Genomic DNA, 26,002 nt, shown 5'->3' on the forward strand with positions numbered 1-26,002 from the left:
TCAGAATCATTTCTCTCATAAAAAGTGAGGTGTTTTCAGGGCTCCTGAGGAGTTGGTTCTAGAGTGAGTGAGAAATAGGCAATCCCTGATTTTATAGCCAGTCAAATTAGTTTCAGGCCCTGAGTCCTTTGCTGCAATATCCCCACAGATCATTGGGAACTAATAACAAGGTCCTGGCAGACATAAATATCTGATTGACAGCTCTGAGCCCCTAGTAATCTGTCTGCAAGAAAAAGACTAATTGGGGAGAAGATAATAAATGTAAACTCTGGATTTGAGCCTAATTATATAAAAATTACTGCTAAGTTTTTGGATCTATGTCATCATTCAGGGTCATTCACAATACCAATATAGAAGCCTGTCTAACAGGCTTCTTAAAAACAATTTTTTTTTAAATCAATGTTTTTTGTTTTTACAGAACTTGTTTGTTCCAGTATTTTTATTCATTTCTTCCCCCCAATCCAAATCAACAAACAATCCCTTACAACAAAGAATAAAAAGAGGGGAAAAAAGATGCAGTTTAGTAAATTTAACCAATACAGTGAAAAAATGTAACATATTCTTTCATCACACCTCTCATTCTTATCAGATATTAGACTATCAAAATTGAGAATCAATCTGCTCCATTTTAAAAGCTGTTCATTTCAAATCTCACTAGTTAGAATCAGTATTTTAAGTGCTATAGAGCGGTGCAATGTGCCTTAAGGGTGAGTAGAAAAAGGTATTCAGACATATCCTTAAAGATTAGTTGCTTAAAGCAGAGATTGCAAACAGATCAGATCTCCTCTATGGAAAACAAATTTTCTTAATTTTATCAGCTATTCTGGTCCCAGATACCTGATCAGAGTGGTCAGGTTTTGTTAAAGGAGTGATTTAAATCTTTGTGTTCTCATTTGGTAGGGAAAGGATCGGAGAGAAGGGGAGTGAGTAAAAGGAAGAATTGTAAGTATTAGAATATTTTACACAGAAATGTCCCAGGTTGTGCCCTTTTGGAGTTATAAATTCTTAGATCTCTCAGGAAACATCATTCTCTCTTCTAACTGATATTTGAAAGAATTTTTTTTAATCCTGATAATTTTTCATTTTTCAACATACATGCAGAGATAGTTTTAGCCATTTACCCTTGCAAAACCTTGTGTTCCAAATTTTTCTCCCTCCCTCCTCATCTCCCCCCATCCCCTAGACAGAAGATAATCCAATATATGCTAAAATTGCAATTTTCTATACATATTTCCACAATTATCATGCTGCATAAGAAAAATCAGATAAAAAGGGAAAAAAAAGAGAAATAAAAAACAATTAAATAACAACCACAAAGGTGAAAATACTTTGTTTTGATTGCATTCAGTCCTCACAGTCCTCTCTTTGAGTGCAGAGGCTCGTTCCATCACGAGGGCTTGGAATTGCCCTGAATCATCAGATTGTTGAGAAGAGCCACATAAATCAGAATTGATCATTACGTAATCTTGTTGTTTCCGTGTACAACGTTTTGGTTCTGCTTATTTCACTTAGCATCAGTTCATGTAAGTCTCTCCAGGCCTTTCTGAAATCATCCTGCTGATTATTTCTCACAGAACAATAATATTCCACACAATTCATATACCATAATTTATTCAGCCATTCCCCAACCAGTGGGCATCCATTCATTTTTCAGTTTCTGGCCACTATGAAAAGGGCTGCCACAAACATTCTTGCACATGTGGGTCCCTTACCCTTCTTTAAAATCTCTTTGGGATATAAGCCCAATAGAAACAGTGCTGGATCAAAGGGTATGTACAGTGTGATAGCTACGTACAGTGTTATAGCCCTTTGGGAACAGTTCCAAACTGCTCTCCAGAATGGTTGAATTAGTTCCACCAACAAAGCATTAGTGTCCCAGTTTTCCCATATCCCCTCCAACATTTATCATCATCTTTATTGAAAGCATTTTAAAGTAGTCTTTTAATTAGTCAGCCAGACTAAAAATTAACTGTACATTCTATCTTTTCTTTCTCTATAGGTGCTTTTATTCAGTGTCTCGGAAAGAAGCAACTGAAATGCTAGAAAAGAACCCTTCTTCGGGAAATATGATCCTAAGACCTGGTAGTGACAGTCGGAACTATTCCATTACCATCAGACAGGAGTTAGAGTATGTTGAATTCACAACGTTTATCGAATCTTTAACAGGAATTCTGTCACTAAGATTGCAGAGCCCTATGGTTCATACAATTTTATTTAATACTTAATGTGGAGGAAAAGTATTTGAAAGATACAAAACATAGTAAAGACTAGTTGGGCAAATTATTATAGGAAAGAACAATTAGCAAATATACTAATTTGGGTCCAATTTATATTTCTCTTATCAAAGAAATGTTTTAAAAGTAAAATGTGATTGAAAGTGACCATTTAAAACTTAAGCTGAACTTTATATATGTGTTTTGAAATATCTGTTTTTCATAGCAGTGATCTAAGGCTCCATTATGAAAACTATTTTAAAAATGGCTAATAATAATTATCCTTCAGAATAAAAGTATAACAAAGCCTTGAAGCCATAATATGCTAATTGTTTTACCTTGCTGTGAACACTAATCACTATATCTTTTGGTCATAAAACACATTCTAAATAGAGAAAAGAATAGGGACTAAAGGTACAGTCATAAACAACAAACCAATCAACAACATGACATTGAAATAATAAGGAAAAAACCCCAGCAAAATATGAGACAAAGTAAATTGTGTGATTTCTGAGGAATATGAGCCAAAACAGAGGAGCTTCACAAATTGCAAATTGTCACAATTAAGATTTCCCCTGTGACCTACCCTGTAACATTGATAAAATGTTGAGAATGCAGGTCAAGCCATTTGAGCATAAATGCATAAATGCATTATGTATAATGTGCCTGCTTATTTTTTATCAAATGAATTGATTTGACCACTTGACATTTCAATCTGACAATTTGACATTTTCTTCTTTTCAGTTTCTCTCTTCATAATTCACAGATTGTTACTTAGTACGGTGTGTTACCATAACAGTTAAAGACAGGAGTCGATCATTGTTCTTTTTCACTTGAAGCCCAGGTCTCTAACCAGTACATCAGGATGCTTCCTAAATAATATTTTCTATAAGTAATTTAGCCGTATTAAGCAACTTACTCAATCATTCAGTTGTCTAACTCTTCACGACTACAGTATGTCCCAGAGGTTTTCTTGGCAAAGGGACTGGAGTGGTTTGCTGTCTTTTGTCAATGGATTAAGGAAACAGAAGTTAAATGACTTGCCCAGAGTCACACAGCTAGTAAGTGTCTGCTCTCAAATTTGAATGCAGGTCCTCCTGGCTCCAGGCTAGAGCACCCAGAGCTCTATCAACTGAACTACCTAGCTGCTCTTCCTATCCAGCACTGATTTGTGGTTTAGTCTGTCAACAAATATAATTAGTATTTAAATGTTTTCAAATGGACACAGGGTCTAGAATTTTGTGGGTTTCAATTAAATTTATTGTATAGACAGAGGTCTTAATGCATTTTGAATCTAGGGAGTTCACAGAATCCCTCCCTGGTTTATGTATGCCTTGAGGATCTTGAGTCCTTGATTTTTAGAGTCGTAGAAAGTAAGACCAGGTATAATTAAGGGATTTATACAAAGTTAAAATAATTTCTTTGTGGCAAATCTGGGACTTGAAGAAAAATCTCTTGAATCCCATTACATTATGCTTACATTATTCCATTACATTATTTTTCCTCCTGTATTCAAAGAATTATTTTACTTCTTAAAATATGAATGCTATAGTTTAGCAACAAAACAGTAAAAGTAAGATCAATTCAAGCCAGGAAATTGTGGAATTGGAAGCAGCGACCATAATTTTTTGTTAGGACCACCAAAAATTTCTATTTAAAGAGCCTCATATATATGAATTACAAAATGGTATAGTGGGTAGAAAGCCAGGAAATCTTCATATTGACTAAGAATTGTGAATAGATAATGAGGTTATATATATAGAAATTCTCAAAAATAAATGTTAGCTGTTGTTAAATGTTTTTGTTAAATATTTTTCTCTAAATGTTTTGAAGTTAAAATTTCTCTGATTTCATCTCACTTACTCACTTCCTTTGTGACTTTGAACCATTTGTTTAACTTCTCTGCATCTCAGTTTAGCCTCTTTTAACTTCATCTAAGAAAGGAAAACCTTGGGGTAAATGATTATCCTTTTCTAGCTCTAAACTCTATGATCTCATGAAATGATTTAATTTTGATCCTGCTGTAATTTGAGAATAGATTTATCACATCATGTTACTAGCCCTGTGGTTATCTGCTAATCATTAATAGCTGTTGATTTTTCATGTTAGTGGACTGTTTAGAATTTTATAGAGCTTAATAACATGTATAGCCTAGAAAGTGCAGCTACTTGTCAATGATTTTTAGCAAAGTGACATTTTTGTGATGATGGATTCTTTCTAATCCATGCATGCCTTCTTGTCCACTTCCCTTAATAATCACTGGAACATATTTTTCAGGCAGTTGATTGGATTGAGAGATCCTGCAGTTTGTCATAGTAAAATAGATATAAGTTGTCACCCTTTCTGGGAATGAACCTGCAGCCTTTGTCTCAGAATCACCATACTGACAAAACAAATTAACCAGCCAACTATAGAACAAACACTGAAAGCTGATTTAAAAGGAGTAAACAAATATAATTTAGCCTGAGAGAGGCACACAAAACTAATATCCAAGCACCAGAAAATCACTTGAAGGAGTTTCAGTGAAGCAGTAAGCGGTGATTATTAATAAATGTCATTAAGAAGAGTCCTGGGAGGAAAATAACTTTCCACTGTAGTTTAGCCTTGTTGGGTAGACTTTTCCTACCTGGGTTTTAGAGAATAAAATAGAGTCCTCTGTTACAGAATGGAAATAATTTAGAAGTTTCAACTTTCATTTAAAGAAAAGAATAAATGCAAGGCAAGGCAAGCAAAGTCTTGGATCTGAAGATAATTTATTTTTATAATTAATTTTTATTTTAAAAGTTATTCAAGTATTTTCTCTTTTCTACCTTCCTAATAAAAACAAAAGAAAAAGAAAACCTTTCTAACAAATATGCTTTATAAACAAATTCCCATATTGTTCTAGTCCAAAACTGTGTTTCATTTTGTATATTTAGTGTGTCACCTCTTTGTAGGGAGGTGGGCAATATTCTTTGTCATCAATCCGTTGGAATTATGGCTAATAATTTATAGTTTTTAAGTCCTTCATACTTGCTCATTTTTACCATGTTCTGGTTCTTCTCACTTCAGTCTGCATCAGTTCATAAAAGTCTCAGGTTTCTATGAAACCATCTCTCATTATTTCTTAGAGTATTATAGTATTTGATTATATTCATAGGCCAAAATTTGTTCATTCACTTTTCAACTGATGGGCAGCTATCCAATTACCAATTCCTTGACATTTTAAAAAGAACTGCTATAAATATTTATACGATAAACATTTCCTTTTTCTTTGTCAGCAGATAATTTTTTAAGCACATGCAAGTTACTTTAGCATGAAACTGAATAATCAAATAGACAAATACATTTTAGATTTGAACAAACTTTTGGATTTCAAAAGATTTTAGGAATTGTATGTTCTAGTCCTCTTCCTTTATATACATATATATATATATATATATATATATATATATATATATAGTAACTTAGCTCAGAAAGATGAAATGACTTGAAAAACTACACCCAATCAATTCATGTCACAACAGGAAATGGGACCTAGGTTTTCTCTTTTTCATGCATCCTTACCTGATTAATCTGTCTGCCCATGCCTACCAATTTAAAAAAATATTAGCAGTATTTTTAAAAGTCTAAATGTTTTATTCTGATTAGCTTGACATCTTTGCATTGGTTTAAGGATTTCTTCTAGCTTTCATTAATAATGCTAATTGTTACATTGAAAAAATATATTACGATTATAAAATGTTCTCCTAACACATAATAAAATTCTTCTCCTCATATGCCCACTAGATAGGTACCAATACAATAATTCCCAGTTTTCAAATAAGAGTCTGAAGGAAGATTGAGGGACTTGCCAAATGTCACACACTAGATTCAGTCAGCCAGCATTTATTAATCACCTGTTTGTTATGTGAAAAGTACTCTGCTATATGCTGGAGATTGAAAGACAAAACCAACAAAGTCCTGCACATAAGGAGATTGCATTATACTTACAAAATATTGAGGGAAGAATCAACATGTGTTTTCATATAAATACTGTCAAGGAACACAAAGCAACTTATTTTTTAAAAAAAATTATTGCAATTTCTTATTTTTACATCACCTTCATTTTTCAACAAATTCCTGCCTTCCCAGAGAGTTATCTCATAGGAAAGAATAAAAAAGAAAGGGAATGAAAAAAAGTTAGACAAAACAAACCAACACATCCACCAAGTCTAACATCATATGCAGTGGTTGCAGGGCTTCATATCCAGTCTCCCACTTTGAAAACATGAGAGAAAAGTACATTTCATTTTTCTTTCCTCTTTGAGGTGATGATTGTGACAGTAATTTCACAGTTTGTGTGTGTGTGTGTGTGTGTGTGTGTTTGTGTGTACACACATAAAGTAGTCCAAAGAGTAGTTTAAAGAGAGAGACAATGCTTGTACTTGAAAAAATAAGGAATTTAATATTCAAGCCATGTATTCTGACTTCAGATACAATTTTCCTCAGATTTTTCCCTCCCTTCCTTCTTTCCTTCCTTCTACATTAATTTCTGAGTTATTTTTACCCAATAAGCCTTACTTCATTAAAACAAAACCAAATCAACCAATATAAAGATGGCATACATAACATACTACACTCAATCTTCCACCTCTCCAACAGAATGAGAGGCATCTAATCTCTTCTGGGACTAAGTTTGGACATTATAATTACAGAGTTCAGTTTTGTTTTATTATTCTTTTTCTTTACATGGTTGTAAACATTGTATATATTGCTTTTGGAACCATTGTACATATTGCTTTCCTGGTTCTATTTAATTCACTATCAATTCATTTAAAGTTTTCATTTTTTTAAAAAAGTCCTCACATTTAATGTTTCTTACAGTGTAAAATAACAATATCCTTTCCATTCTGCCATGCTGCTTCTTTTAAGATTGTCCAGACTAAGTATTGCATTTTCTGCATAGTTGAGCATTTTGGTTGTGGATATGGCTTTTGACCAAATACTTTTTTTTAGAATACCAGCCTATCCAATATTGTTCAGTGACACATTTTGCACAAACACAGTTTGCATTATGTACATCATGTGAACCGATCAGGAGAAATTGTTTTTCATCAATTCTGCATTATGACACATACCAGGAAATTTCCTCGGTTTGACAAAGCTTTTGCTTTTGATGAACAGAAGACAAAGAATCCCCCAAAAGGAGTCAGTATCAAAGTTGCAAGATTGAGATTTTCATGCAATTCCTCATTTGAATTTTTAGTATCATACAAATATGACAATGTCATTGGGAGAAAATTATATTTGCTTTGAAGTAGGTTCATAGTTAAAAAAACAAGTAGGAAAATGGAATGGTTAAATTAGAATATTTGAGCATCCAGGTTCCTATAAGCATTTTGAAGATTTCGCTGTTTTATATTTCCAAAGATATTTGCTGCTTTTCACAATCTACAAAATAATTCTGAAGAATCTGACCCTCAGAATGTCAGTAATCTCTTCTAAATTCCCACAGTAGATTAAAAAAAAAACATTTCTATGATTCTGATTGTACTTTATGCTGGACAGAATCTAAATACTTAATAGTGAGGAATAGTAATGGCAGTGAATATAGGAATCTTGGAATATGAGGGTTGGAAGAGACCAGAGAGGTCTTATCTAATCCAGTCCTCTTATGTTATAGATGAGTAAACTGAGGTTCACAGAATTCAAATGATTTACCCAAGCAAATGGAGCTAGCTAGAAGAATCAGGACTATTTGTCTCCGTCCCTTCTTTCTGCCTTGATAGAAGAATATTTAATTTACTCCATCTTATTAGGTCCCTGAGCACAAAGAATTCATTGTCAAGAGTCTGGCAGTAATCCAGTGTTAGGAAACACCTGTGTTGCCCACAAAACCAAATCTCTCTTAGAGATGGAACAAGAAACACGATTCAGTCATGTGAATCTATGAGTGTGTCTGGCAAAACAGGAGCAACAAAGTGCACGTTGCTTACACAGAAGCAGCTTTAGGGAGGCATAAACTCCACCTGTTCACCCCCGTCTTTTGATTAGGGAGGGACAGAATCACTCTGTGCCAGATTAAGGTGACCCTTCTCTTGATCCATTCTCATTGGCCCCATGCTAGGGTATGTGATTCAAAAAAGCAAGAAGCTGGTCTCATAACAAAACTTGCTGTTTTATTTTTATCTTTTATTCGTGGTTAGCAAGCTAGGATGGCAGATGATTTATCAGCAGATTGTCTTCCTAAGAATTTGGGTCAAAGTCTTAGAGCCAGTAAGAGGTAGGATAGTATGAAAGAACCCCAGCTTTGCTGCCTATTATCTGTGTGACCCAGAGTAGTGGTTCTCATAGCATGACCTAGAGAACCCTTCCAGAGAACCTACAAATTCAAAATTAGTTTTATTTCCAATATGGTAATTACCTACAAAAATGACCCTCATAAATAAAAACCAGGCAGATCCTCAATAATTTTTAATAGTACAGAGGAGATACTGAGAACAAAAGTTTGAGAACCACTGACCTAAAACAAGCTACTTCTTTATGAATCTATGCTTTTTCACCTGAACAATGAAGGATTTGAGTTAATGATCTCCAAAATGCTGTCAGTTTGATATCTATGAGTCTCGGTGCCATACAAAGTAATTTACAGTGTTTTGTTTGTTTGCTTGTTTTATGTTCTTTAAGGTTTCAACCAGGAAATCTCAAGATAGCAAATTGTGCTAACATTTTTTTTTATTCTAACTAATCCTTGAAAAAAAAAAAGATAGGGCTGAGGTGAGACTCAGGGAGGAAGTTAACATTAATTAGAGAGAGGAAGTGTGTGTTCTACTGCCAATTACAAACTCTGAGTCCTGGTTCTGTTTATTTTTTACCTTTTTTTCCCCTATTACACAAAATTGGGATTCAGAAATTGTAACCAAATTCCCCTGGAGGTTTGATGTAACGTTGTACTTATTGGGACCAGTGATATTTTAAAATGTTAACAGCAGCTGCTAAAGGCTTCTTTTGCTATCAGAGGAGCTGTACATAAGCAAGGCTGACTTATAAATAAGGAGTCATATGTTTGGAGGACCACTGGGAAATTTCTTTAATTTCTCAAACCTTCCCCACCATGCTGTAATTGAAGTTTGAATTGCTAACTCCTTAGAGTCATTCTTTTAGGTTAAAAATTTTCCTAGGTTGAAAGTAGCATAAAAATAATATGCTGGGTAAGGAGTTAGTTGTCAGAAATACTTACTTTTATGTTAGATCATTTGTGCTATTTTCCCCAGTTTGATGACTATACAAGAGCAGGTGCTGATAAGTCAAGATCATGAGGTGCTTCTTAAACTTTTTCTTCTCGTGATCCCTTTTTACCTGATAATTATGTGATATATATATATATATATATATAAAGAGAGAGATATAGATATATAAAATAAGCATACAAATCATACAGATAATAATATCATTTTACAGATAATAAATCATAATTTTACTGCCCCACATTAAATTATGGAGCCCTATTTGGGGTTACAACCCTCAGTTTGAGAAGCTTTGGGAGTATGATCCAGAGTGGAACAGCTCAAATTACAAAAGAGGAGCAGAAGGTCTGAATCATCAATAAAGACAACAGCATGAAACTGCATGTAATTTTGCTTCAGACAGGCCTTAGTTATTGGGCAAGTCTGGAATTAATATTTCTCTCAAGCAAATTATCATAAGTAAATAAGGTCAGTAAATTTTTCCATTTTTGGGGAAAAGTTTGGGGTAAGCTATGTATTGAAGGGGGCCCCAAAATACAAGAAAATCCTCATCTTAGAGCTTCAGATAGCACCTCTGGTTGTTCAGCCACGGCTGACTTATTCGTGAACCTTGATCCATGGGCTTTTTCTGGCCCAGGATGTTGGAGAGGATTGCCATTGCCTTCTCCAGTTTTATGAATTCCCTCAAGTCACATAGCTAGCTGTCTGAGGGGAGGTCTGAACTCTGAGCTTTCTCAGAATTTCTAGGCCTACTGCTCTGTCTACTACCTGCCCGTAGGTAGCATCTAGTTCCTAGTAAATAGGGCAACACTGAACCCACTCTAAGATTTGTCTACTGGACTTAGCTAAGTGCTGGTATGATTCCTGTTTGTTAGAATTTTCTGTATAACTAGGTATCATTTGGGAAAGTCATTGGTATATTTACATAACAGTAGAATTAAATTTCCATAATGTAATCTGATAAGTGAAGGTTTTATTATTTCAGCCTTGATATTCCATAAAGACCATGACAGTCCTCCCTTTCCCTACCTGTAAAATGGAGTAACAGCAGTAGATACATTGCTGGATTTAGTGTTAGGAAGATATGAATTCAAATCTGGCCTCAGACACTTTTTACTTGACTGATTCTGGGCTTAATTCCTGTCCTCCTTAGTTTCCTCATCTGCAAAATGGGGACAATAATAAAACATTCACTTAACCTCTCCCTACCTCAGTATCTTTATCTGTAAAATGGGGAAAATTTTAGCCACTACCTCTGTAAAATGGGATAATAATAGGACTGACTTCTTAGGGTTGTTGTGAGAATAAAATGAGATTTTAATGAAGCACTTTGCAAAGCTTAAAATTCTACATAAATGCTAGCTATTATTATATGTTTTAAAGAATGGTTGTGAGGGAAGTACTTCACAAACCTTAAAAGCATTTATGTAAATGTCACTTATTTTCTTTAAAGATGTAGAAGGGTTTCTGATTGCACTTGTGTGTGGATCCATACAAATGAAATTATGAATGCTACAGTATTGAAAGACTTTTCCTTCTCAATAGTTACCTTTGCTGATCCAGATCCAAATATCACTAGCCTATAGTAGCCTGATGTGGATTTAAGATGAACTCCCCAGACATTTTTGTTGAACTTGGTGGAAATTTTGTCATATACATGTTTAGTTTTTATTTTCCCCCACAATAATGAGAATAGGAAAGAATTTTTTTTTTTGGTTTATTTTAGTACTCCAAGAATAAAACACTACAAAGTGGTGAGCGAAGGAGCCAACTACACTATTGAACTGGAAAAACCAGTAAGTCATTATCTTTGTTGTAATTATCATTGTTACAGATTAACTCTACCCAAACTTCTGCTTTTTAGAATTATAAAGTTGAAAAACAAAGATAAAAACTTATTGCCCAGGAAATTTGTGCTGATGAAAAAATCCTGTGAAAAATATTGAGGCTAACAGATTCTCAGAGTGGAGAGGGTCCACAGGGGCAATTTGGCACTGTGTGGTGATGGAGGAGGGGTAGAAGATTACCAAGATTCAGGAGGTGATGGTAGCTCTTTCCCTTTCTTAATTTTGTACAATTCTTTCTAAATAAAAATTATGTTTAAGGTGAGACAGAATGTTAACTTTGCTAAACATCTGACTTAAATTTCCCCAAGTACAAAAATTTTAAAAGGTTTGTTTTGAATTAGAAAGTGAGAAACTTAAAATTCTTATGCATTTTCAAATTTTAAGACAAATATTTGAGTAAATGTCCCTCCCTCCCTTCCCTTCTCCTGCCCCTCCTCCAACTTCTTTCACCTACAAAATCACAATGGAGGAGATGGGATAAAGAAATCTCATCCTTCTTTCTCTTTTACCCTTATGATGCCTCAATATTCTCTCTGGGTGGGGAGGCTTGTAGTGGTCTAATTCCAGAATGGGGAAAGGAAAAAAACTTAAAAGTTTTAGGGCAGAGATTGAGGAAGGAAGCTAAATAATGTTTCTGTTTACAGGAAACTGATAGGTCTCAAAGAAATTTTTATTGTTCTCATAGGGCCTCCTTGTCCTGTCCCTAGCTTTCCCAGTTTCACTGCTTCCAACTCTGTGGGGAGGAAGAGGAAGGCCACAGAATTTCCTGGCTTATGACCATATCCTCTGGTTTAGGGCCTGGAAAAGATGCACTCCCCTGGAAGAGGCAGTTACCCTCAGACTCCTCTCTCATTGGATTTCTAGCCTCTACCCTGTCGCAGGATTCCTTATCCCCTATCTCTGACCTGGCTTTTTAAAATCTTCTAAATGTGTAAGGGCAGATTAAGACTGAGCCCACTGGAGTAACTGTACTAACCTCAACCTTTGGGGCCATGGGCAACTGCCGCCAGGGGAAGGGTTATTACCAACTAACATGGGAATAGTATTATTTCATGTAGTGTAAAATACAGTATTTCATGTTGTGTTGCTACGTCATTGATATTGTACCAGATTGCCCTTTTTGTGATTCCTCTTCACCTTAGAAACTGGCTTTTCCCTTTAAATTGATTTCTCAATTTGCATATAAGTATGTGTATGTGGGGAACATGCACACTGTAATTTGCCTTACTTAGTTTAACCTCTGCACATGATGCCCTGCCCACATACATTAAATAGTGTTAATTCTCTACCTCCTAAGGTGTTTGTATTATGCTTTCTACTATTAGATTGGGTGGCTGTAGGGAGCAGATATTACTACATTGTTCCTGTGATCATTAGACCTAATCTGAATTTCTCCTCTTGTGTTTTCTGTCTTGTTGATGCTCAGGTGACACTCCCAAACCTCTTCAGTGTCATTGATTATTTTGTGAAGGAAACTCGAGGAAACCTAAGACCATTTATATATTCCACTGATGAAAATCTTGGTATGTTTCTTGTAAGAGTCCAGGTTTGAGGTAATGAGCTGCACTGCATGCATTTGCAGTAGGAATACAGAAATTAGCATCAAACTTTTCTTTATGGAAAAGGATATTTGATAATTCTTTGGATGTGGGGCCATGGGAGTGAGAGGCTCAGAGAGGAGAGATGGAGTTTTCAGAGGAGTAGAGAGTTAAGCCTGGGTGAATGGGAGAATTATAGTACCACTCACAGATATAAATTAGTCAAAATAAGATGATCTGGAGAGGAAAATAATAGTGAGTTTAGTTTTAGTTGTATTAAATTTGAGAGCTTAGCAGGACATCTAGGGGTCAGACTTCAACAGGCAATAGGGAATTCAACTCAGTTCATTGAACAATTAATTGAATATTATATTACTCATTTGTTTCATGCAAGGCACTATACTGGGCATCAGGAATGCAAAGTGAAAAGTATAAATAGTCCTTGACTCAATATACTTAACATTTGATTGGCAATATGAAAATGGAGGTTGAAATGTATATGCATTTCATATGCATGGAGTGAGTTTAAAGAAGGCTGAAGACAATCAGAAAACAAATATCTTTTTGTGGTGGTTTAGAAACAACTGGATGAGTTTATAACAATTGTTTTTTTTTTTTTTTTAACTGCTTAAGGCAGCGCTAAAGAATTTTTGCCACCAATCCTTTTTTTCCTCAGTAGTTTTTTCAACATTCATTTCTTTTACTTTCCCCCTCCCCAAGACAGCAAGCCATTTTCATATTTATCTTGTTGTGAGAGAAAAATTAGAAAAGGGAAAAAGTCCATGAGAAAAAAAGCAAGCAAACAAAAAACCTGGTGAAAGTAGTAATTCTGTAAATTAGCTCAAAATCTTTGCAGCATCATCTTGAATCCACTAATGGCAACTACTGAGCTAGATCAATGATCCTTAGTTTAAGGATCTACAGGAGTTTCTTCCTTTGACTTCCTCAGAACTTTAGTTCTTGTATAGTTCCAGTAGATGAAAGGTTGCCATTCTTAGTGGATATATTCTTCCTAACTCAAAAGCCATTACAATGGCTTTCATTTCAATTCAGGCACTTTCACCAGCATATTCTTTTGGGAATTTGATCTAGGTGAACAGCTGGGACAAAGGTATGAATATTGTCTATCCCTCAGAGGCAAATTTTGCAAAACTTTTCATATGTGACTAAGGTATTTCACCTTTCTACCTTTCCTAGGTTAATGATGTTTATTTCTTTAACTCGTAATGGCTTTGTCTTTTGTACTTTAGTAAAAAAAACTTTTGTTGTGTCTTCGGGGGCATCTCAATTTATAATTGAGAGGATTAACCTTACGTCATTCATTTTCTTTCTAAAATAAAGAAGTAATACCCATCAGAACATACTTCTGAGATTATTTTTCTATTTTGTTTTCATATCCCAAATGACTAGTACATAACTTATGCTTAAAAAGGATCAGTTTGGCTATATTATAAAGGCTATTTTTATTAACCAGTATCGTAATTCCAGGAAGTGTCTGTTTCTCCCATATCCCTCCCCAGAATCTGACTTCTTGTCAGACATTGCTTAACTAGTCTCCCTATAAAAAGCTTTTACAAATGATTTTTACTTCAATAGCACAAAAAACTCTCTAAAACCAAAACCTCAGGGGCACATTCAGAGGCTCTATATCACCTAGATCTCTAAAGAAAGTGGGTTCACTGAATCCCCTCCTTGGACTTGGAGGACCAAGGTCGTTTTTAGAGTATTGATGCTAAGCCGTTTACAAAACCTTGTATGGACTCTTTCTCTTAGATCACTAGATTCCTAGAGGTTTACTTTCTTGACTTAAAAACTAGTAAGATGAGGGCCTCTAGATTAATTTCTTCCACTAAAGCAAAAGAACACAGCAGACAAAAAACCATCTATTTTCTAGGGGTCAGGTGTCCTCAGTCTCTCCCTTGACTTTCTTATTGGTTTTTTTTTTTTTTTTTTTCCTCTAATGAAAAGTGAAATCTGTTAAGGAAGAGAATCAACATACAGTCTTCCTCTCACACAGCCATGGGTCAATTAAAATATGCTTAAATTTTCAAATTATATGACTTTGTTCAGTGAAATAATTCAGACTGAATTAATACTTTTAGGTAATGATAACTGGTCTCACCTGAGAACCACTGTTGTAGTCATTATTGTTTGTAAAATATTTGGCTTAAACCTTGATTTTGGGTAGCAAGCTATTATAAAATATACAGCCGTTCATTATCCTTGATGATTTTATTTAGAATATTTGAAAATCTAGCACCCAAAAAATGAGGTTGTCAAATTCTTTTTTCTTTTTGGCTCCTTTAGGACACACAAAGACAGATTCACCAATTAAAACTCCCCCCTGGAAGCAAGAGCCTCTTATGAGACCAGTGATCAAAAATGTTTTTAGACCTCACATGAAAGATTACATGAATGGTGAGAAATAGATTTTCCTTTTAGAAATATAGGCACCTAAATGGAGAGCTACTTTATAGGTAATCCACATTTTAAGTTTCCAAATGTTTTCCAAAGGTTAAAAAAATAAAAATCAGTTAAGGATGGAAGGTCCGTCTAGATATCTTCTAGTAATAAAAAAGTCACTGTGACAATCCAGTCACTATTACCTGGAGTGTTACTCATCTGTTTTTATTTTGAATTATATTTACCCACTGGCACAATTTGGTTTCTTGGATTTTGTGATTCCCTTTGGGCTTCCTAGTTTTCTATGGATTCTCTCAAGTATTCCCAAACAGTGCCTAGAAATACAATTACCTCTATACCTTCCTTGCTGACTCCGCTTCCTAAGATATACTTAGCATTTGTAATGGAGATGAATACTTTTAAACATTCTATTTCCATTCAGGAAGAAAAATAAGGCTCAAGATAATTGTATAAATGTTTACATATCTTGGAGTTAACATGTATTTTAACATGTTTAACATATGTTGGATTACTTGTCATCTATGGGAGGCGGCGAGGGGGGGAAGGAGGGGAAAATTTGGAGCACAAGACTATCCAAGTGTCAATGTTTAAAAGTTATCTGTGTATATGTCTTGAAAATAAAAAGCTTTAATTAAAAAAAAGAAAGAAAAATAAGCTGCTTCCCAAAGCATAATTTATTTTTTTTTTTGGGGGGGGGGAGGAAATAATGTCTTAAGTAAAATGGAAAGAAGGTGGCATTTGATTTTGTTAAAGAAATAAAAGAAATTAGTTTGGGAGCCTGATATTGAAAATGTTTCTGTCCTTTTCTTTGGCTTATTATTCTTGATTAATTTCAACTTTTTTTTCCCCCCAACAGATTGTCCAGGCCAAGAATCCAAATAAAATGAGAAGGGAGAAAAGAGAAAATGAAGAAAAAAGTGGATACTGACTGAAATAAAATTATAAATCAGCCTGCCTGATCTTGGAAAAACCTATTTTAAAAATTCTACCTAGCAAGAAGATTCCTTCGTGTCTCCTGATTCTGGATGACAAAAAGTCACCCCAAAGCACTGTGCTGTTTTCTTGGTAGTTATCCTTTTATAAGGATGATACATATGGTAGTTACATAGGATTTCTGGGAGATGGACATATTTCCACATGCTTTTTATAAGCTGACATTAATCACTGTAAATGAAATTTGAATTCTCAATCTTTGTGGGGGTTTGGTTATTCTAAATGAATTTCCATAACTTTTTCCTATAAGATTTTCTGTTAAATGATGGTAGTTCCAATGCCTTAGTAGACCTTATTGAAATTTGAAACTGAACTTTCCAGTAAAAACATTTTAATTGACCACACAGAGAAGCATCTAATCATTAAGAAAAAAACACTTAGATCACAGTTCCTCGTTTTCATTATTTAAAATAAATGGGCCTTACCTTTCTTTTTGCATTTGTTTTCCTCTTTACTTTCTCAAAGGATTTCAGACTCATGATTGTAAGGGGCTTCAGAGATCAACTAATTCAATTGATTCTTTACAAATGAAATAACCGAAACTGAATGTTTGACACATCTAATGTTACATTAGAGAATTAGGTTATCTATAGTTTCTCACTTTATGGCATGAGACCATCTACAAAGTGGAGAGGACAATGGAGAGAAGACTGTAATAGAGTCCAAAATTGCAAAGCTGTATTAGAAGCAGTTTGTAGATGGCACAATTTCACAAATCTGAGGCATTTTTAAATTCTATTAGGTATATATCTTAATTTCTACTTGCTTTTCAGTTTTTAAATTCTATTGTGAAGATCAGAGGAAGACTGGAGTTACTGGAAAAATCAACCATTTATTGTAGTCCGAGTTATAAAACTGGCCATTAAAAAGTGTTGATGTACAACACTGGAGAGCAAGAACATTTCTGAGGAGGGGGATGGCCACAGGCCAAAATTTTAAAATCATTCAGCAGATTGCTTGTAAAGGGTGCACCTTGAGAAGTAGTGGCAGATAAGCTGGTTCTGACTTAATAGTATGAATGATAAAAATAAACAACAAACCAAATTAACTAAGTTTCATTAAATATAAAGTATAGTCTACATGGGTTGGGTTTTTAACCTTTTGCCTTGGAACCTTTGGCAGTCTGGTAGCCTCCTTTTAATAATGTTCAAATGCATTAAAAAAAAAAGGAAACCCATCATTTAAAAATAGTTAACAAAATATTTTAAAAACTTAATCCACAAATGCCAGGTTAAAAACCTCTTATTTAGGACACAGGCTGTGAAAATCTTACTGTACTTTGCCCTGGAAAATAATGTCTTAAATACTGTGTAAAGTTTGGGACACTATATTTTAGTTGGGATTTCCACAAATTACCTGTCCAGAGCAGGACAATGATAAGGATTATGGAAACAACATTAGGATTCAGTTGAAGAAACTAGAATGCTTAATTTACAGTTTACAGAAGACAAAATGGAAAAGATGTCAAGCATATATAGGATTTTCTCTAGGAGGGAACAAATTTGTTCTCTACCTGAGAAGGTTGAATAAAGAGTGCTAAATTATGAGAGATACATATGGACTCCATCAAAGGACAATTTTCCTAATAACTAGAGCTCTCTAAAAATGGAATAATTTCCTTGGGTGGTGATCCATTTCTTAGTACTACAGACCTTCCAAGAAAGTTTGGAAGGTTATTTGAGATATTATAGATTTTTACTTTAGGGGGAGTTTAGACTGTATGAACTCTGAAGAGCCTCCAATTCTGAACAAGAACAATACTACTTTTTTGATCAACTTTTTAAAAAGAGCCATATTTGTGGGTAACTCAGAACCTAACTCACCTAGAAATTCCATTACTCAAATAGGTGTTAATATTTTGCTTAAGACACAGAAAACTCTCCATAAATCTTAACTGATACATATGGAGAAGGGATAGAGTAGATGATAGTTCTGAGTGGAATGGTAACAGGATTTTTTTTCCCTCAGAGTAATTTAACAGATCTCAAGACAATTCTTATTTTGCTCTTAATATCTTTGGAGGCTGGCATATAGGAAGTTCTTGATAGAATGTTAAATTGATATTTTAATGACCATTCTAAAGGAGATAAGTCTTCATAAAAGACATCATAAACTAACTCTTGACAAAGAACAAGATTAAAAATTAAGTATTGTAATACAAAAAATGTAAAATATAAAAAAGAAAGTGGAAAACATTTAATGGTAAAACTTTGGGAAAAATGGAGATACTAAGAATAAGCATGGTATTTTTCAGGAGGTTATTTTGTTTCTGGATTTTAAATGTCATATTGCCACAACAAAATATTTTGGAGGGCAGATTCTTAGTCCTGTATCGATTTGTTGATCCCAAGAAAACTCCTGTTTTGCTAGTTGAAATGATAGAGGGTTTATCTTGAACAAAGCATTTTAAGAGAAAAATATTTGTCTTTTTTACAAAATCTTGTTTTTACATTACTTACATTTGTCAATGTGACCTCTTCATTCCCCTATCCCTTTAGTCACCTCTAAAGGAAGATTAAGATATGACTGGATGAATACTTTTATTGCCATCATCAATTTAAGGCTGCAATTGGCTTTAATGGTCAGTGATATGACTTCCTCCCTTTAGAGGTGAAGAAACTTTTTAAAAGAGATTAAGTTATTTACATAAGATTCTAGTGATACAGCTGGGATTTGAATCCAGGCCTTCTCACTTGAAATTTATTTTGGGGGTACTATCTAATCCAAATAATTGACTTCCTGCTTTGAAATTGGGGGAGGTAATGGGGCTACTATTACAATGAGCCTCTTTTCTTTTACCTGAACAAAAGAATTTAGTCTGGGACAGTGCCACTTTCTTTTACCTTGATTCTTAGTTCAAGTATTGTTGGGGTGAGGTGCTTAAAGGGTCAGAGTTGGTAACATATCCAGGATTAGTACTGGGCTTTTCTATGCCCAAGGCCCAATATCAGTCCCAATATCAATATACATTGATAGTGTATATACAAAAAAACCTAGGAATGTAAAACTACAATCTCAAGTACAATTTGTAAGGATAACTTTATAGATCAGAGGTAATGCTAACTTAAAATGTACTTCAACCATAATGTTTTCAATTACACACCCCCAAATCGTAGAATTAGAACTATTGGTACTATCTTCAGAAACAGTTGCTATTGATGTTCCTTCACTGTTTACTTGATTCCTTCTTGACTTCCAGTGGGGAAGAGTATGTAATGATGTTCCAGGATCCCCTTAGGGATGAGAGATTTTCCCGTCAGCACCCTATACTTAATCTCAAGATTCTTCTCACAGAGCATGAAGATAACCTGGTATAAATTATGGAATAAGAAACGTTATGGGATAAGAAACGATCAAGACACAGAAATATCTTATTTAAAAAAAAAAAAGATACCCATTTTATGAATTTAATAATTTTAATAAGTAAAAAATTACCTGATGGTCCTGTACAAATCATGTTTTTCATCTTTACATCTGATATTTGTCACTGATGTATGTAGATTTCACACTACAGAAATGCACACATGTACAATTAAAGGAAGAAGACTTGGAAGCTCACAATGGCATTCCAAAGGGGGTAGAAATAATCAGATTGGAAATATTAGTTGCAGAAAGTTGTCTCTAAACGGACAGTTATAACCATAAAATGAACTTAATATTGTTGATTTTGTTTATACCTACAAAATCATTAACACCGCTAAAGTACTCATTGATAGAAAAGTTTCATGTTTACTCCTAAAGAAACCATGTGATGGAAACCACTTCAAATTAAAAATAAATAAAATGCATGGGTATCAGTAGCTAGTAATTGCATACCATAAATTAACTCCTGGAAAACTCTCAGTACTGTCTCCTAACTAATTTGAGAGTGGCGTAAAGGACAAAGTCCCATTTAGGGACGGGAGGCAAAATAAGTCACAGGATTTTGAACTTCCCCTGAATATATGAAATATGAAAAACAATTTATTCTTTCATTTGGACTACAAAGCAATAAGATATGAACCGTGGCAAATACTGATGATTTTAAAAAACAATTATTTTTAGTTTTTCTTTGACCACTTTGCCTCAGTAAATAATAGAGATTTAGTGTGACAGGACTTTTTTTTTTTTTTTTTTTTACTAAGAAGCAAAATGAATCAGATAACTTATATAACTGGTATAAAGAAAAGAAATAATGTCTTGGATGAATTAGAAATCAACATGAGCTAAACTTGATGCAAAATCCAATTTTTAATATCTATTTTTGATATTTTTAAACTTGGCATCTTGAATAGCCTTCTCATACTGACAAATTAGAGAAAGTAAAAAAAAGGGTGGTGGGGGGAGAGGATAGAAAGGAGGGGAAAATAGCAAAATGACTGCAATGATGTTCTATGTTCTAAAACAGCTTGCTGTTTTAGACTGCATGATAATTCCCAGAGTAATAATCATTTGCTGACCTCATGACTTGACAGTGCTGAGGAACTGATCATTTGAAAGAGAGTACCTGCATTTTTATCTGTTAGGTCTCAACAAACAAACTTTATGTTGATTAGGGCTTTTAAAAAGAAATCTATCTCAGTCCACATGGTCTTTGGAAATAGGCAATAAAAATAATAGATTCTTTTTTCATAATCAGAATAAATGTTAAAAGTATTACTACTATTTTCCATTTCTTTCCAAGGATGCCCTTCCTTTAAAGCCTCCTATACAATGGTGGGCTATAGAGGAAACCAGATTTAGTGAATTCCAAACAAAAACTATTACATTTTAAGAGGCATTTTAAAAATCAGGATTAGTCATATTTTCCATTCAACTCCCTGTAATCTCCAAGTAGCCTATAAACAATTGTCAGAATTAGCATAAATTATTTGGTCAAGATTAACACAGAACCTCACCTGATCCTCATCTTATACTTCATAAGTTGGTGTTTTCAACAGAAGGTCTGATTTATGGATTGGGCAGATAAATATACTAACTGTGATGACGACGATGACGATGATGATGATGTAACAGATTGGTCAAAACCCCTTACAAGAAGCAGAAGAGTGCTGCTCATAAAAAGAATTTTTTTTTTTACTCCACAATTATAAATTCTTTTTTCTAAGACATCCACAAAAGAATTGGTGTTTGAGTTTCAAAGCCTAATCATCTGAGGTACTGGAACAAAACAAACACTAGAATATAGAAACAGCATTTCAAATTTTTAAAGTCCACACACACACACACAAAATGATTCCAAGAAGCAGCTTGTCTATTTCCATTCTGTAAGACTTTAAATTCTTGATCATTGTCACTTCCTTAGACCTTGCTCACATCTGAAAAGGATGACGGATAAATATATTCTTCCTGTTTTCACTCATTCAGGATAATACATATATTTTCTCTTGTGGTAAATGTCATAAAATGGCATTCCAGTTCAATAATTGACATTCTTGTGACTAGACCAATGTATGAAAAGAATAGGGACAAGTGTACAATAAATCAATTCTGTTTTACAGTTCTTCAGTGCAGTTCCCTACTGAATTTTCTTTCTTTTTTAAATTAAGGCTTCATTAAAGAGAAATACATAGTACCGTATTGTGACTTTGAAAAGTTACTCAAGTTAAGTACACTCCTATCAAAAGAAGTGGTCCCGGAGTGACTTTAAAATTGTTGTCAATCGTCTTGACTAAAGTAGTATCTTACAGGGGGTCCTGGCAAATCTTCATCACCATCATTTTCTGGGGCAAATGATACAGTAAGATCTACGTATTTCTTTTCACTTGATGGTTTCACAAGCTTGTGCATTCTATGAAGAAAAATCAAAGATTAATTCTGTATAAAGGTATTTAGAGATAATAATTCTTAAAAGCAAAACAAAAAAGCTATTCTATCTTTCTTCCAAACAACATCCCTTATTTTTTCTCCTCTTTTGTCAGGAGATTAGGAGACATCCTATTTTCTAGACCTTAAGGCCCAATAAGCAAGCTATGCCCTGAGGTAGACATAACAACAATCTTTTGTGTTTATCCTTGGAGAAATCATATAGATTTTTAAAACTGTTTTTATCCCTATTTCTTATGGGATCATGGCGGAGCTGATTGGCAGATGATATGCTTTGGCAGAAAAAAGCCTAATCTAATCTCCTGAAGGGCTAAGTGAACTGAACGTGATACTTCACTCCTGCTCCTGCTGTGCTAATTCTGGCTCTGTATCCTTCTGAATGATTGCAAGGTCCAATGAGCTTTAAGACTTGAGGCAATCGGAGCAGCTAGACGGCGCAGTGAATTAAGCACCAATGCTGAAGTCAGGAGGACCTGAGTTCAAATTTGATCTCAGACTTAACACTTCCTGGCTGTGTGACCCTGGGCAAATCACTTAATCCCAATTATCTCAGGGGAAAAAAAGACTTGAAGCAATCAATATGGAGACTGTTTCCACAGGTACCCAAGAATACCTGCACTGTCCATAGAAATGTCAAATAAGGAAATTATTTACTCAAGACATAAAAATGACTGTGCTGGGTCCCGCTTTTTTGTGGCTGTCTAAAAACCTACCTTTGTCACAAGTCATAAACTTTCCTTCTCAGGAGCAAGCCTTCTACTTGCAAGTGTTTTCCTCACTTTGAAATTAAACTTCTTTTTTGATTCCTCTTGTCTCTAGTCTGGTGACTAGTCCATCCAGTCACCCACAAATTAGAAACTAGTTCAGGCCCAGTTGACATTTTCATTGAGGAACTTTCAGAAAAAGTAGCCTTTGTTTCTACTCTTTTAGTAAGGAACTTCTTAACTTCTTGTAATCTGTTCCATAACCATTCTACAGACATTATTCCAAGGTCACTGATGAATACTTTAAGAAATAAGATGGAATTTGAAGCATATAACTTCATTGATAACCATTCCCCTAGAGCAACAATATATTTCCCCTTTATCCTTTTCCAAAGGATAAAGCATGATAATTGCTTTCAAGTATTTAAAGAGCTGTCAGATGAAAAAGGATTACATTTTCCCACTTTTAGTGTCTAAAATATTCATGGCAGCTCTCTTTGTAGCAAAGAATAGAAATTGAGAACATTCCATCAATTGGGAAATGTCTAAACAAATGTTAGTATGCAATGGAATACTACTATGCTGTAAAAAATGAGCTAGTTGATTTCAATAAAATACAGAGAGACTTGCATAAAATAATGAAAATTTAAATGAACAGAATCAAGAGAACGTGGTCTATAGTAACAGCAATGTTTTTCAGAAAAACTGTGAACTAAGTTATTTTGAATATTTTAAATACTCAAATCAATCACAAAAGACCTATGAAGAAGGAAGATGGTATTCACCTCCAGAGAAAAAACTGATATATCTATATCTTTCTCTATGTGTGTGTGTGTGTGTGTGTGTGTGTGTGTGTGTGTGTGTGTATAAAAAAAATAAACACACCCACACCCTTCCCTATATCAAATAGTGACCCAACAGAGAACAAAAGAAAACTCAGAAGGAAGCACAGAAAAGCAGAGTAGTTTTTAAAAATAATGTACGATAATTATTACTGCTTTAAAAAAAAAAAGTTAACTGTGAAATGGAGATTTAAGGTTTTATTTTGAATCTTCTTTTTGTACTATGAAAATGCCATTTTTTTCTTTTTGTATTTAAGTTCAAAATGGATAAAAAATAAAAAAATCTCAGTTGCCATATCCACTCAAGTACTGTTATATCCATTCTTTCCTTTTCATTCCCACTCATTATCATCTATTTGAACTATTGTAATAGCCTTGTAATTTGACTTTTTGTCTCTAGTCTCTGTCTCTTTTCCCAGATTAATGCTACATATTTCTTGGTATTTCCAAACTTGGTATCTTTTCCACACTGATTGATCTATCTACTCTTCCTCAAGCATGACATTCCATTCCCCCTCCATGCTTTTTGTACTGGCTGTCTCCTTTGCTTGGAATGTTTTCCCTCCTTATTTCTACCTCCTTCAAAATTTAGCCCTAATGTGACCTTTTATATGAAGTTTTCCTGATTCCCCTACAATTGCCAATGTCTTTCACAAAACAATCTTGTATTCATGTTGTTTTCTTCTAGAACATGAATTTGTTACAGGCAAAAATTATTTCACTTTTTCTTTATGTTCCTAAAACTTAGGCATAGTATTTGTCACAAGGCAGGTACTTAATAATACTTGTAAAATGGTTTTATGTTATTATGAGCCCCCCAAAATAAGATCCTTTAGGGTAGGGTCTGTCTCCTTTTGATTTTGCATTTCCAATACTTAGTCCAGTGACTTACACATAATAGACATTCAATGTTTGCTCAACTATTCAATGCAATGTTCAAATGTTTGCTCAACTGAAGTACTGACATCTCTTTGTTGTGAATTATTTATAGTAAATTTTTAATTCTACTAGCTATATAATTTACCATCAATTTAATAATTTCTGTTAATGCCAAATATTAATGTTTAATATATATTTTTTAGCTTTTACAGTAGAGGGGAAGAGGGGGAATGAGTAAATCTTACTTTTATTAGATATAGCTCAAAGAGGAAATAACATACACACTCAATATAGGTATAGAAATCTAGCTTGCTCTGCAGGAAAGTAGGAGGGGAAAGGAATTCAAGAAGGGAGAGGGTGACAGAAGAGAGGGCATATTGGAGAAGAGGATTGTTAGAAGCAAAACATTTTTAAGGAGGGTCAGGCTGAAAGGAGAGAGAAAATAGAATAAAAGGGGAGAGGGGCAAATAGTTAACAATAATAACTATAAAAAGAAATTTGAAGCAAGTTTAAGGCTCATTCCTCAAATGAATAGGGAACTAAGTCAAATTTATTAAAAAAAAAAAAAAGCCATAAAAATTTTTTTAGATTAATAATCAAAGTCTATAGGCTTTTGCTTACTTAATTCGTCCCAGTATTTTGGTGTACAAATCTGAAGGGCTCGGTACCTTCCCAAATCAAAACTATTGGCTCCTTATTGCTCTTATCCCTGTGACTTCAGTCATTTATAGCACCAAGCTACAAAAATGTGGCAACTTCTTTTATAGCATTTATCTGTTAACTAAAAATATAAGAAGATGGAATGTTTTTCCCTTAATGTGACATAAAAGGGTAAAAGCAGAAAATCATTAAAATGGAAACAATCCTGATTAAAGTTGATAGTATTTGAAGAATTCAAGCTAATTTAACTGGTCTATCAAAACATATAACATTTCTGTGAATTACAAAAGAAATCTTGCGTTTGGTTTTTTTTTTTCCACCATATACTCTGAAAAAGAGTTTTGTTTTAAGAAAGTCAGTAAGTTTTACATAGACAAGATGTGTGTAGATTCTTTGAAGATGACTTTGAATACAGAATATATCACTAGTACATTTAACATTTGCCTATATACTTAGATATTCTGGAATATATTGCAACAGTGTTACAAAATCTTAATTTGTTTAGTGTAGATTTAAGCCAAGATTTTAATCCTGATGAATCTTTGGGGTTAAACATTTTGATAACTTACGTTAACTTTAATCTTTTTATATGACCAGGCATTACAGGAACATAAAGCATCTTGACTCCCTGTACCACCATTGTTGGTTCAATTCCATACTTCTCCTGTGAACATCAAAAAAATAAAAACAAAAAAAAAATTTTAATGCACCACAACGAAGTGTAGATATTTAAACACTAAAACTTTAATCCTGATGACCAAATACTGAGTCATAATGTTCAGCTGTCTCGAAAAAGAAACAGATTTGTGGTAAAGGCAAGATAACCAAGATTATCTTCAACATGACTGAAACCATTTACTTTTTGCTTGTAAAGAGAAAAAGAATAAAG

The 26,002-nt window shown here is 34.0% G+C and overlaps 2 protein-coding genes across 5 annotated transcripts in view; one reads left to right on the plus strand and one right to left on the minus strand.

Annotated features, from left to right (window-relative positions):
- The window catches only part of STAP1 (signal transducing adaptor family member 1), a 54,727-nt gene extending 38,068 nt beyond the window's left edge, over nucleotides 1-16,659 (plus strand). For 2 of the 3 annotated variants that reach the window (XM_012552228.3, XM_031942749.1), the window contains 5 exons: nucleotides 2,000-2,128; nucleotides 11,148-11,217; nucleotides 12,695-12,791; nucleotides 15,114-15,224; nucleotides 16,087-16,659. In XM_012552228.3, coding sequence (XP_012407682.1) covers nucleotides 2,000-2,128; nucleotides 11,148-11,217; nucleotides 12,695-12,791; nucleotides 15,114-15,224; nucleotides 16,087-16,112 — 433 coding nt within the window. In that variant the 3' untranslated portion in view covers nucleotides 16,113-16,659. The remainder of the gene's footprint in view (nucleotides 1-1,999; nucleotides 2,129-11,147; nucleotides 11,218-12,694; nucleotides 12,792-15,113; nucleotides 15,225-16,086) is intronic. The other variant, XM_023505986.2, reaches the window with a different exon arrangement.
- Nucleotides 16,660-20,314: 3,655 nt separating this feature from the next.
- UBA6 (ubiquitin like modifier activating enzyme 6) overlaps nucleotides 20,315-26,002 on the minus strand; it is a 66,361-nt gene continuing 60,673 nt past the window's right edge. For both annotated transcript variants that reach the window (XM_031942747.1, XM_031942748.1), the window contains exons 32-33: nucleotides 25,683-25,777; nucleotides 20,315-21,993 (exon numbers count right to left, since the gene is read on the minus strand). In XM_031942747.1, coding sequence (XP_031798607.1) covers nucleotides 21,861-21,993; nucleotides 25,683-25,777 — 228 coding nt within the window. In that variant the 3' untranslated portion in view covers nucleotides 20,315-21,860. The remainder of the gene's footprint in view (nucleotides 21,994-25,682; nucleotides 25,778-26,002) is intronic.

This window comes from Sarcophilus harrisii, chromosome 6 (assembly GCF_902635505.1).
Source record: "Sarcophilus harrisii chromosome 6, mSarHar1.11, whole genome shotgun sequence".
Taxonomy (NCBI): Eukaryota; Metazoa; Chordata; class Mammalia; order Dasyuromorphia; family Dasyuridae; genus Sarcophilus; species Sarcophilus harrisii.